The 12,411-nt window shown below is 44.6% G+C and overlaps 2 protein-coding genes across 2 annotated transcripts; one reads left to right on the top strand and one right to left on the bottom strand.

Moving 5' to 3' along the window:
* Window positions 1-1,963: 1,963 nt before the first annotated feature.
* LOC108671706 (monocyte to macrophage differentiation factor-like) lies at window positions 1,964-7,336 on the top strand. Its single transcript, XM_018159277.2, has 6 exons — window positions 1,964-2,139; window positions 2,529-2,616; window positions 3,372-3,530; window positions 4,580-4,713; window positions 5,303-5,432; window positions 5,919-7,336. Exons 1-6 carry the CDS (start codon window positions 2,114-2,116, stop codon window positions 6,150-6,152), a joined length of 771 nt encoding a protein of 256 aa, XP_018014766.2. The 5' UTR covers window positions 1,964-2,113; the 3' UTR covers window positions 6,153-7,336.
* Window positions 7,337-9,225: 1,889 nt separating this feature from the next.
* On the bottom strand, window positions 9,226-11,913 carry LOC125178188 (WD repeat-containing protein 54-like; the record flags this gene model as incomplete). Its single annotated transcript, XM_047881363.1, has 6 exons — window positions 11,475-11,913; window positions 11,239-11,355; window positions 10,842-11,055; window positions 10,356-10,632; window positions 10,045-10,153; window positions 9,226-9,282 (listed from the first exon to the last, which is right to left on the bottom strand). Coding segments are annotated over exons 1-6 (861 nt in total), but the record flags the coding sequence as incomplete, so codon positions are not given.
* Between the last annotated feature and the right edge of the window lie 498 nt (window positions 11,914-12,411).

Here is a 12,411-nt window from a genome sequence, read left to right as displayed (position 1 = left end):
GACATAAACAATTCCTGTCATGTCAGTTGTAATTTTGTTATCGAGAAGTCAAAATAGAACGTTCATCTATTCTATAACGTTTAGTACTAAACAATGTCTAAAGTCTAAACAATGTGAGTCTACCCCCTGCATAGTGTGAGTTTTATGTAAGTATTTCTCGACCTATTAACTAATATTAAATCTTATTTTCAGCTTACGTCACTCAGCTTACGTCACTCAAGTATATGAAATAAATGGGAGAAAACTAACTTCGATTTTCCCTGCCCCGTTGAGCCCGCACAAGTTTGTGTCATGTACTGATGATAATATAGCTGTTGTAATTTGTTTTTTTTTTATACTTTCTAGCGCTGACATCATGCTTGCATGTGGGGGAGGCTTGAGTGGTGACTGAGGGAGGAACACCGGAAGAGCAGGGAGATAGGTATGTCAGGGAGGGTGGCCAGGAAGGATGCCTCCTCTACAGAACTGTCCCTCTGTGAGCAGACACTGAGGGTTGAGGATTGTGGGGAAGGAGGGGCAGGCAAAGAGATGCTGTATGGACTGGAGGGGGTCCCTACACTCGTGACAGGAGGCACTTGGGGAGTGTCTGACCCTGAAGGTGTAGGACGCCAGGGAACTGCAGTAGCCCAAATGGAGCTGGGATAGCACCAATTGATATGGGCTAGAAAGCAAGGGAGCAGAGACTGTGGAATTAAGCGTGGGTAGGCTGGAGGGCGCTGGTAAGGAGCTGAGCGCAAGCCAGGTCCAGGTAATCGAATAAGGGAAAGATGCCAGTCTCATTGTGGAGATGAGCAATTGGGGCCATATTGAGGCAGCCAGTGGCCAATCTCAAAGCTGTGTTTTGGGTAGTTTGGAGGCTTGCTATTGCAGTTTTTTAGGCAACAGGGTGCCAGATGTAGGCAACATAGTTGAGGATTTAGCGGTTCTTTGTCCAATAGGTGGCAATGATGTCTTCCTTGCAGAAACCCCTGTTAGTGCCAGCCAGGCTTTTAAGATTCATAGAGAGCCCATCACTTGAGTGACTATGGTTCTGATGGGAGGTGATAACATATAATTCTTTTCTCAGGTGATGCTAAGGATTTTGGGGGTTTTATCTATATGGGCTTTATCTAGAGAGTGGGAGCATGCTTGGTGTGTCAAATGGACTTTTTATCCCTGGCCCAAGACATACATCTAAAAAAAAGATTCTGGTATGCACTCAACATCTTTTAGGCACTGATATACTTATAATGAAACTCAGAAATGAACTTGCGGAAGTCTAAGAAAAGTCTCTGCTTTGACACTATGCAATGTTAGCCAAAAAATGAAAAAAATGATACTCATAAACAGGTGTGCCATGGAATATATCTTCTTTCTGAGTCATGAATTGTCATTAGAGGTATCATACCATTTACCATTCTAGAATATCAGGCTGATGCCACCTTTGGAATGATAGAATAAATACAATGATTATGGTAAATTAAACCCATTTATATAGCCCTTGCAGAGGTTATTACTAAAAAAAAATAACTAACATGTAGCATTTTTTTAAATTATCTGTGAAATGACAGCGTTTACTCACGATTTTTGCCAAAAATTCTGCCTGGTATTTCAGATTGGCATTTTTAGCCTCAAAGTTCCTGCAACTGTTCATGCCACATAAGTTGCCACTGAGCAGACACTGCACATACCTACCTTGCTGATCATCACTGAGAATTGTGTAATACGTGTTGAAACTATGAATCTTACGGTTTGACAGGATTTTTACAAAGCTGTTTTGATGGCACTAGAACAATGATTTGCTATTGTTTCAGATTTGCTATTGCCACTAGGTCTGGAACTTTAGAGCTGAAGATCGTATTGTATATTGGTTCTTCTGAAATCAGCATTTGGCTCCCCTTAGCAAATAATATTTTAATTTTTTTGACAAAATATTACTACCACTTTATGATCAATATTACTGATTGATTCTTTCCAAACAGATTTGAATTTTTCATGTTGAATTCATTTATTTAATTAGCTGGAATGTGTGATTAAATTTCCTTCTATTTTTTCTGTTAAGCTATAAAGGCTTAATGCACTTGGCATTGCTATGTATTTTCTAAGATAATATTTGCTGGAGTAAAGATTGAATATGAGCAAAAACTCATCATCTGGGAGGTGAGTCGTGACTGGCCAGTCCAATTCTCCAATAGTACAGCATATGTTGTTGGCATTTTTATTGCTTAGCATTTTTTATTGCTTAGTGATGGACAAGGGAATTTGGTAATTTCATTAATCATTTTTTAAGAAAGTAATGATGTTTCACCTAGACCCACTATAGCCATCTTTTTAGGCTTTTAGTTACTTCACAAACTCAACATTGATGCCCCCAGTAACCTACTAGTATAGGCATACATTATTCAAACATAGTAATTTATGAGGGATAATTGTAAAAATCCCAATTAAAACTTACAAAAATTTATGTTTGGTAAACTATGTTAGTAAATAACATAGAATAAACAGGTGCATCCATGCAATCCATGGCCTGATGACTCATCCTTTTACAGGACCCAATGGATGAACCCCGTGGCGGTGGGGCGGGCTGGCTACGAGCCAACCACCATCGAGCATTGGGCCAACATCTTGTCCCATGGGGTGAGCTTTTGTTTGGAGGCTGGGGTGAACCCATAACAACTTAATGGTGTACCAACATCTGTATAATGTATTAATATAGAATTGAAGTATTAATTTCATAATTAAAACATAAAGTAAAAGCATAATTGCAATTTTTTTAAATGTGCTGCATTTTGAATCATTAATGCAATTTTTGTGTAGACCTCTGCAGCATTTTATAACATCACTATTTTATTCCATCATATAATGCAGCAGCAGATCTACCGTATATTTGTTTGGGTTTTAGGAACCTGATATGCGTTAGCCATACTAAAATTTAAGGAATTGTTCATGTTTTCAGTCTGAAGTTTGAAGTAAGAATTCCCTTTGCAGTACTGTAGGGCTTTTTAATGTCTTTATGTTTGACTAAACTAAACAAATATGAAGAGGGATAGGTTGTATTTTTCAACTTGAAAAGCTTAATGTCCATGCTACAAAAACTGCAGTCACATGTTGCAAGTGATGTGTGCAATGATGATGATAATTATTAATGGTGTAGCTGAAATTATTAGACATCCCAGACAACAAGCAGCTGTTGTTGAGAGTAGCTCACACATCACCACTTGGATGGTAGAGGGTGACTGCCATTTTGTTTGCCGTTTTTGTAGGCATCATCTTGTACACATGTTTTGTTATGTATTAATTTGAGGATAGGTAGAATATATGGCTTGATATGTTTTATTTTTCACACATTTTACAAGTAGTTGTACTTTGAGTGACTCACCTGGCTTTGGCAGGCATTTGTGGCTCCAGCAATGTGGCTAGCATGGCTGCTGGTGGTGGCTGCAGGTGTGGCCGATGGCTGGCACAGCATGCGGACTGTGGCATGTGGCATTTACGGCTTGGCGCTCGTGCTTCTCTTCACCGTCTCCACAGTCTTCCATGTGGCCAGCTTCATGCTCAGTGGCAGGTGTGTGGCGAGCTTCATGCTCAGTGGCAGGTGTGTAATCTTGGTACTTGGTAATCTTGGTACTTGTTTGGGACATAGCAGTCCAAGGCCACGATGGATCGCCGCCTCTGATTATCGTTCATCCGCCCTCATTTGTGGAGGTCGATCTGGGATTGTGCTCAGGAAAACGTCCAGTTGTCTCTTGAAGGTCTCCAGGGTGAACTCCCCCTCTCTTAGATCCTTAGGTAGGATGTTGAACAGGCTTGGCCCTGCCACGGAAAGTGATCCTTCCCGCAGGGATTGAAATCTGACTGCGGATCTGTTACATAATGGGGGGATCTTGCACAGTCTCCCCCTTCTCTCGTTGTGATATGTCTCAATCCTGCGCTCTCGAAGTTTGGCACCATTCCGGTTATCATTTTCCATGTGTACAGAATGACATACCTCTCCCGTCTCCTCTGCAGTGAGTACAGACCCAGGCGCCTCAACCTCTCCCAGTAGTTCAACTCTTCCATCCCTTTGATCCTGGAAGTGAAGGTTCGCTGGACACCTTCCAGTTGCCGCACTGCGCCGAGTGTGAACGGGGTCCAGAGCTGACAGCAGTATTTTATTTTTTTTTTATTTTTTTTAAAGGCCTCCCACACTCACCATTCCAACAAAAAAAAAGGAATTGATTTTATTAATTAAAAACAGGGAATGGTTTCATGTCAATGATCAGGGCCCCGACCTGAACGCCTCTGATGGTGGCCTACACCGACTCCGAGGGTCAGCAGTATTCGAGAATTGGAATTACAAGGGCTCTAAAGAGTGTGATCATCGGTTCCGCTTCTCTTGTTTTTAACGTCCGCCAGATCCACCCCATCTGTTGCCTACCTCTTGCGGTTATTGCAGTTACGTGATCACCAAAATTGACCTGAGTATTCAACACTCCTAGATCACGAACAAGTTGTTTCTCTTCGATTTCCGAGTTGTCAGGTGCTAGGTAGCGGTGCTCCATACTGTGCAGCTCTTCCGCTACCTCTGTATCTCAGAACCTCAAACTTGGTCCCGTTGAACTGCATGTTGTTCACTTGGTTGCTGAGGCAGGTGCTGCACCGTGCTGACCGTGCCATGATCTACGTGTTCATCGCAGCCTCCTACACGCCGTGGCTGCTCCTCCAGCCTCTACCCCCGGGGATGGTTCACCTCAGGTGGGTGTGTCCCATCACCCCTAGCCCACCTCTACCCCCGACACCTCAGGTGGGTAGATCACTCCCTCTCACGCCACTCTACCCGTTGGTTACTCCACTGTTTGTGTCACTATAGATAACACGAAAGGCGGGATGATTTTAATTGCAAGCCGCGTAATTGCGGCGATATGAAAGGAATTTGAGGAATGAAACAAGTTAAACAAAAAAATTTATTTGGAAGGCAACAGGACGCAGTAGGAATTTCTATTTTTGTCCTTGGCTCTTTGAAATCAGTGCAAGAAAAGTACTGGTAAATTCTTTGTTGAGGGAAGTTTGAAGAAAAACAGTGCTACCGTAACCCCCCCCCCCGGTGAACTGCCGCCTACTTTATATATGCGTGTGACCGACGCTGACAGACGTACAAAGTTATTGATTGGGGAGGATATTTAGCAAGTGCTGTTTGTTAATATCGTGTGTGTTGCCACAATTACGAATATATAATTTATGGTGAATATCCCCGCGCACATCAAACCCTTTTGTCGCAATTTAATACATTTAAGTAATAAATTTTCGCGTAAGGCGTATAGTATGGAATCTGATGTGTGCGCAGGTGGGGCGTGTGGGTGCTGGCTGTGGTGGGCATCGTCTATCAGCAGCTGTTCCACGAGATGTACAAGATGGTGGACACAACCATCTATGTGACCATCGGCGTGGTCCCGGCGCTGGCTGTCCTCCAGATGGTAAGAAGTGGCATGGCATCTACTCAAGCAGAATTTTTTTTAGAGGATTCATCCTGTGCAGATGGAAGAGGGAGGTGGGAAAATGTGTAAGTGTACCAAGTTAGGTTGTAGCTGATAGGGTGTATATTCCTGGTAGAGTGTGTCTGATGGGAGGTTTGCTTAGTATGTGTTGAAGGTGTAGCTGGTCTGGACGGATCTTGTAATTGGAGTACCTACATGGTTGGCAATTGTGCCTGGTGACTAGTTCATGGTGGAATTCTAGGATAGTGATTAAAGTTACTTTAATTTTTGGGCAGAGACATGTCCCTTCCCAGCTGTGATTGGTTGAGATGTCATTCTGTCCAGACTGTGATTGGTTATCCGATGGCCTTTGCAATATGCTATATTTTTCCGTTATTTAAAACCCCTCAACAATTCCACCATGATCTTGTGTAAAGCTAACATTGTGGCGCTTTTATGCTCTCTATCCACTATCTCCTCTTGCAGGCAGATGCGGGGATGTGGGAGTTGGGGCTGGGGGGCGCCGTGTACCTGGTGGGGGTGGTGTTCTTCAAGCTGGACGGACGGCTGCCCTGCGCCCATGCCGTATGGCACGTGCTTGTCGGTGTGGCGAGTTACGTGCACTACGTGGCGGTCGCCACACACCTCCTCGCCACACCCGCCGCTGTGCCACACCTCGCCGCGCCACACTGTGCGCGTGATGCCGTGTGTGAGCAGTAGAATGTGCCAATAAGTTGGCAACATACGTGGGTCAACATACGTGGGTCAACATACGTGGGTCAACATACGTGCCAAGAACTGCCAATGTTAGCGAACAGAGCCGTGCCAACAGGAGTGGAATGTCGTGGCAAATTCATTCCATAAGGCCAGCTTCTGGACGTTGTTATCATTCACCTGATACTCATAACTGCCCGATATTCTTTGATATTTGTGCTGTTTTACCCGCATGTTTATGGCTCTCTGATGTTTTTTACATGGTACCTTTATTTTTGTTGCATCGGTACCGCCATGTTGGATAAAACCTATCAAGATGCCCTATTTTCAAAACTCTCCTAAGTACAAATAGCAGCCTAACTACACGTAGCGGCCAATTTCTTATCTGTGATTGGTGGGTTTTGCTTGGAAAGCCTATATGATTGGATGACCGAGTCCAATTACAATTACAGAGTTACAAACTCGTTACTATTTTGATATTACTGCCTCAGATCTCAGCTGTGCAGTTTTTGCTGTGCTTGGTCAGTGTCGCTTTGGTGCTCGGCGGGGTAGGAGGTGCAGTGCGGCTCTGCCGTGACGCCCAAAGTTCTGTGTTACTTGTATTGTGTTCTAAATTACAAAACTAGATGTTCATGTGCTATAATTTCCTAGAATAATTATGTGTGTTCTTACTAGATGCGCGTGTTCCACGACTTGTAATCACTCATGCGTTGATCGAAAGTACATTTTCTGGGAAGTTAAGAGGTAACAAAATCGTTTTAAGATCAAAGTTTATGTATCATGGCGTCTGTTCTACCAACATACCAGCTTCTCCTGTATGTTGTATGTCCTAACGATGTAATGATATTCCTCCATTAAAATTATCCTTATGAAAACTTTAAAGACAAATTTTTAGAGTTTTTTATTTGAAAATCTACCTCGGAATATTTGTGTTCCAGGCCTTAGATCGATGTTATTAGCCAAATAAATTGTAAATAAAGCCAATTATTTTATAAAGTTCAAGTGATACCAACTATTAACTTCACTACTAGCAGCTACTTGTGCGTTTAAGCGACGGGTTACCGTAGCACAGCGCGTGACGCTAGTTATTATCGACTATCCGAGGAAGAATATATCTTATAATTCCATATTACTTCGTTTCGTCGCAAACAATAACATATTCCAAAATATATTGTATTGAAGATATTGCATTTATTGTATTTTTAACAACAATTATTTCAATCAATCATTTATTTGAGATTTTTTCTGCGTTAATTGTCCTTTAAAATTCCAGAAAAACTATTACATATATGGTTCATATTCAACGAGAAGAAGCTTTGAAATATTTTTTTTTGAATATGTGCGAATCTTCGAAATTTTTTCCTGCAGGCTAGTCTGCGGCCTGCTACACGCGAGTTCTATGATGCCACCACGTGTGTTCAGTGGTATGCTGTGCTAGGGGCTGTGCTGTGCTGTGTTGCTGTGTGTTGTACCGTGCTGTGCTGTGGGTTGTGCCGTGCTGTGCTGTGGGTTGTACCGTGCTGTGCTGTGGGTTGTACCGTGCTGTGCTGTGTTGCGGTGTGTTTTGTTATGTAGCGTTGTGCAGTGTTGTATTGCGATGTGCGATGTTGTGTTACGGTGTGCTGCGCTGTGGTGTAATGTACGGTGCCATGTTTTGCTGTGTTTTAATACGAAGTGATAGTGTGTCGTGCTTTGTTATGGTGTGCTGTGCTCTACTGTGTTGTTCGTTTGTGCTGTGATTTTGTACAGTGATGTAATGTAATTATTAATGCAGGGATGTAATGTGGTCAGAATTACTCCGAAGTAAGTATGAAATTCACTGCCAAAGTTGTTCATTTCGAAACAACAACACATTTATTTGGGCCACATCAAAATATAAATCAAGCTTTGTAATATTTTCTTGAATTCTAATTATCCAAATTGCCTAACTATTAGCTAGTTTTATGGCAAGGCATTATTTTAACCGTTTACCAAGGCAAGGCAAGGCATTCTTTGAACCGATTTTTCCGAACCACTTATACTCACCGAGGAGATTCGTTACCATTTGAGTACAACCTTCGAGCTAATAGGTCTTCAGTGAACTATTTAATTAATGTAACAATTGTGCTAGAGTCAAGTTTTGAAAATCGACCTACATTAAACGTTGTCTACTGTACTGTGTTGGTTGCAACCCAAGGCTTTGTGTATACTCGACCTACGCAACTAATACATTTGTGTGTGTTGAAAGTCGTGAGGAATACGCATTTGGTTTGGTTATATTTCATTTTATTACGGGCTTTATGTTGTGCAAGTTCACAACGCACTCCCTGCCGCATCTTATTATGCTGATGCTAGACAAGTCCTATGTCACGTCGTGTGTCGTAGGTCGAGACTGGCCTGGTCGTAAGTCACGTCTTATGTCGAGGCTGGCTATGTCCTAAGGCAGGTCGTATATCTAGGCTGTGCTGGTTGTAAGTCACGTCGTAAGTCGTAGATCGAGACTGGCCAGGTCGTAAGATGCGGTGACGAAGGCGTTTGCGCGGTGGTCAGTGAAGGCGGCACCTGTGAGCAGCTGGTGTTGCAGGTGGCAGGCGTGCAGCTGCTCCACCTGCGGCAGGTGCAAGGGTTACCACCAAGTACCTTCCTTGCTTGAGTCACGTACCTTTATTTTCTTTGATTGCTGCGAAATATTCATTTGAGAGTCACGCAACCTTCCTCTGAGGGTCAAAAACTCTTTTTTTCGACAGTCAAGGACTGCTCTATCATGAGCCAAGTACCTTTCATTTGTTAGCCAATTACCTTTCCTTTTTTAGCCAATTACTCTTCTTTTGTAAGCGAGTACCTTTCCTGTGTTAGCTAAGTACTCTTCTTATGTGAGCCAAGTACCTTCCCTTTGCAACTCAAGTACCTCTAATTAGCGAGTAAAGTACCTCATCCAAAGATGCAATGTACTAACCCCTGCTTCGTAAGTCAAGTACTACTAGCAGCCACCCACCAGGGCTTGGTACCTCACCTTAAGGTGGGTCTCTTGGTCTTCGGTGATCCCCCAAACCCTGACGAAGGCGTCCTCCCCCACAGACACCCCCCGTAGTCGCTCACCCTCGTCCCCCGTCCCCACAGCGTCCAGCCCCGTGACTGCGCGCCCGTGGGCGCATACCTGTGGGGGTATACGGGTGGGTTACTGGGAACGGAATACGGGAACCACACGGAGTACGCACAGGCTGCATGCGAGTTTTTTTTTATACATGGATAGATTACTGAGTCATGACGATGCAAGCAGATTAAATTATGAACCTTTACAAACCTGCGGCAGGGATAATCATTAATAAAGAGTCATTACTGAGTCATAACAATGCAGGCAGAAGATTAAATTGTGAACCTTTGAAAACCTGTGGCAGTGTGAGGGGTAATTAGGCAGTGTGAGGTAATACTCAACCTGAGCCTCGTAGAAACCCGGAACCTCGAAAACGTGAACTCTGATTTATGGTGTTGATACTAGTTCCTAACTTGCAGATTATGTTCTTCAATTTACTCCATTTAGAGTAAATTTGCTCTGCAAGGCAACGTCGCGACAAGACTAGTTATTTAAGCAATTGGTGGTAAAGGTATTGTATACTAATGATTTATTGATATCGGCAAAGATAATCTTCGCATGACGATATAGAAATGGTATTAGGTAAAATACGTAGCAACATTGATAAGAATATTGATAATATGGTGGCGATAGCTTTGATAAAAGACCATGTTGGCCAGTAGCCGATTCTTAACCATCTTGCCGATTTCGACCAAAAATTTTTATGGCTACTTGCGTGTTTCTATAGCCCAACTTGCTGCTCCAAATATAGTGATCTGAACTACCCGTACACTCTACATCAAATATACATCAAGTCTCACTATCCTAAGGCGCTTGGGGACATACCTCGGCCGCCAGGAAAGTCTTGGGCTGGAGTTGGTAGACGCGGAGGTGACCGGACAAGAACCCCGCCAGCAGGAGGCCATCAGAGCTCGCCAGGCAGCTCACGGCGGACCTGCAATTGATGAGACATGAGCTGATGAACAGTTCAAGTCGAAAGACAACCAGCCTCCCGCATATTGTTGAATTCCCATTACTGCCAATAATAATATACCACCGAGACTCAAACCATCAGGACATTTAGTCGCGCATCAAGACTTATAGTGCCCCCTGTTAACTCAAGACCAATATCCTCCCGTTAAGACCCTCAGCCTCACCCGTAAGACTCGACCTCCCAGAGTTTCTCGATGCCGTTGCCCCGACACCTCCCCACGGCGACGTGGCCTCTAACGTAGCCCACGGCGAGTCGCCCGTCGCCGCAGGTTGCGAGCGCCGCCACGGCGTACGGGCGCCAGCGGAAGCGGAAGGATTCGACGCCCACGTCATCGTCGCAGGCGTGGGACAGTTCCTCGTCCTCCTCGTCATCGTCATCGCCGGGACGAAGGATGCGGCCGTCGCCACCACGCAGCACCAGCACCTCGCCGGTGCTTGTACCTGCGACGAAGCTTCCGTCAATTGAGTAGAGGTGTTGACGTGTTATCTACATCGTGAACGCATTACCTACATTATGAACGTATCATATACATCGTGGCTGTATTAATTATACCATGGAATACGTCCCCATCAATGATGTATTACCTATACATGAAAGTCAGCTTGGATGTATTCCCTACATAATGTAGTCATCACGCACTTCCACTCACCCACTGCCACTTGTCCGTCAATGCTCGCCACGCCCCTAGCCAGCAGCGTGCTCCCCGCTCCCCCAGCAGGGCCTTCCTCTCCTCCAGCTGAACTCCCCTCCTCTCCCAGCGTCACCACCTTCAGGAGGCTCGCGGCGTCCCAGCTGTAGAAGACGACGCCACCCCGTCCCGTCACCACCAGCAGGTGGCGCTTCAGCGTCGGCACCCACCGTGCCTGGGGGAGGGGGATTTGTGGCCTGGAGAGGCGGTTTTAAATGGGCGACATGTGATGGGTGGGGTGTAGGTGTGGGATGTGACAACTGGGAGATGGTGTGTCAGAGGTTGCGTGTGGGAGGCAATGTTTTGGATGCTGGTGTAAGAAGATCCTTTTGTGGTGGGGGATTAGGAGGGGACTCACTTGGGTGATGGGTAATGGTTTGCCTCCCACACTGGGTGAGGCGATGATGGGGGACGCGGTGGGGTCTGTAACGCACACAATCATCAGCTGCGTCTTGTGGGCCACGCACATGAACACCTGCACACATGAACGTACATGAGCACCTGAACACATGAATTTATACGAACATCTGCATGTATGCACGCACACGAACCCTTGCACACACACACCAACGCACATGGATGCCTCTGCCTCACCTGGTCGCCGATGCTGAGGCGGCTTAGATTGCTAGGCTGCGCGGACGCCGACAGAGGCAGAGGCTGAGTTGTGTGCCGTGCGTACATGGCGAAGGGGGGAGGCTGTAAAGAGGAGGTGTCAAGCAGGTGGCTGCCAGGAAAGTGCGTTAGGCGTCAAGTGGGAGGCTGCCAAGAGGAGCTGTCAAGTGGGAGGCTGACAAAAGGAACCGTCAAGCGGGAGGCTGCCAAGAGGAGGTGTCAGGCGAGAGGCTGCCAAGAAGAGGCATCAAGCGGTAGGCCGCTCAAACTTTAATGGTATCTCCACACAATTAACTCAATCTTGTTTTCAATCAAGAAATAATCATGGATAATGAACCAAATTTATAGGATAGAATTATAATCACAACTTCAGTTAAAATAAATTATCTTGGCATAAGAAAAATCTTAAATAAATAATGATTATGATGATTAATAGAGCTTTGGTAACATTTCTTTTTATTATACAGCGTTCACCTTCCGACCTGAAAATGTTTCGCAGGAATTTCAGAGTGAAATAAAAAGATTTTTATGGTATATTATCACAAAAGCCTAACACTAGGAATTTCATCCAATTAAGGAATTCATGTTACTTGGCAAATAAGTTAGTGATATAACGACAAGAGTTATTTCGCACTGAAACTATTTCGAAGTGAGCAATATTCTGTCACTACGACACCTGAGTTCATAGGGCTGAAATAGAGACGACTCTATTATATCTTCATATCTCACGTAATGATACGTTCTTTCTATGTCTGATTCTGCTGATTGATAACCGTATGACTGCTCATGAAAAGCATCATGTCTGCTCACTCATGGCCAACACCAGGTTTGCTCGTGGACTGAAGGTTCTGTCGTACGCAAGGTGCGGTCGCCATGGCAACGAAGACCAAAACACAACCGCCTCTGCTTTTGCAGTATT

This window comes from Hyalella azteca, unplaced genomic scaffold, assembly GCF_000764305.2.
Source record: "Hyalella azteca isolate HAZT.00-mixed unplaced genomic scaffold, Hazt_2.0.2 contig7713, whole genome shotgun sequence".
Taxonomy (NCBI): Eukaryota; Metazoa; Arthropoda; class Malacostraca; order Amphipoda; family Hyalellidae; genus Hyalella; species Hyalella azteca.
The sequence above is the reverse complement of the archived record's forward strand: the minus strand, read 5'-3'. Positions and strand labels throughout refer to the sequence as shown.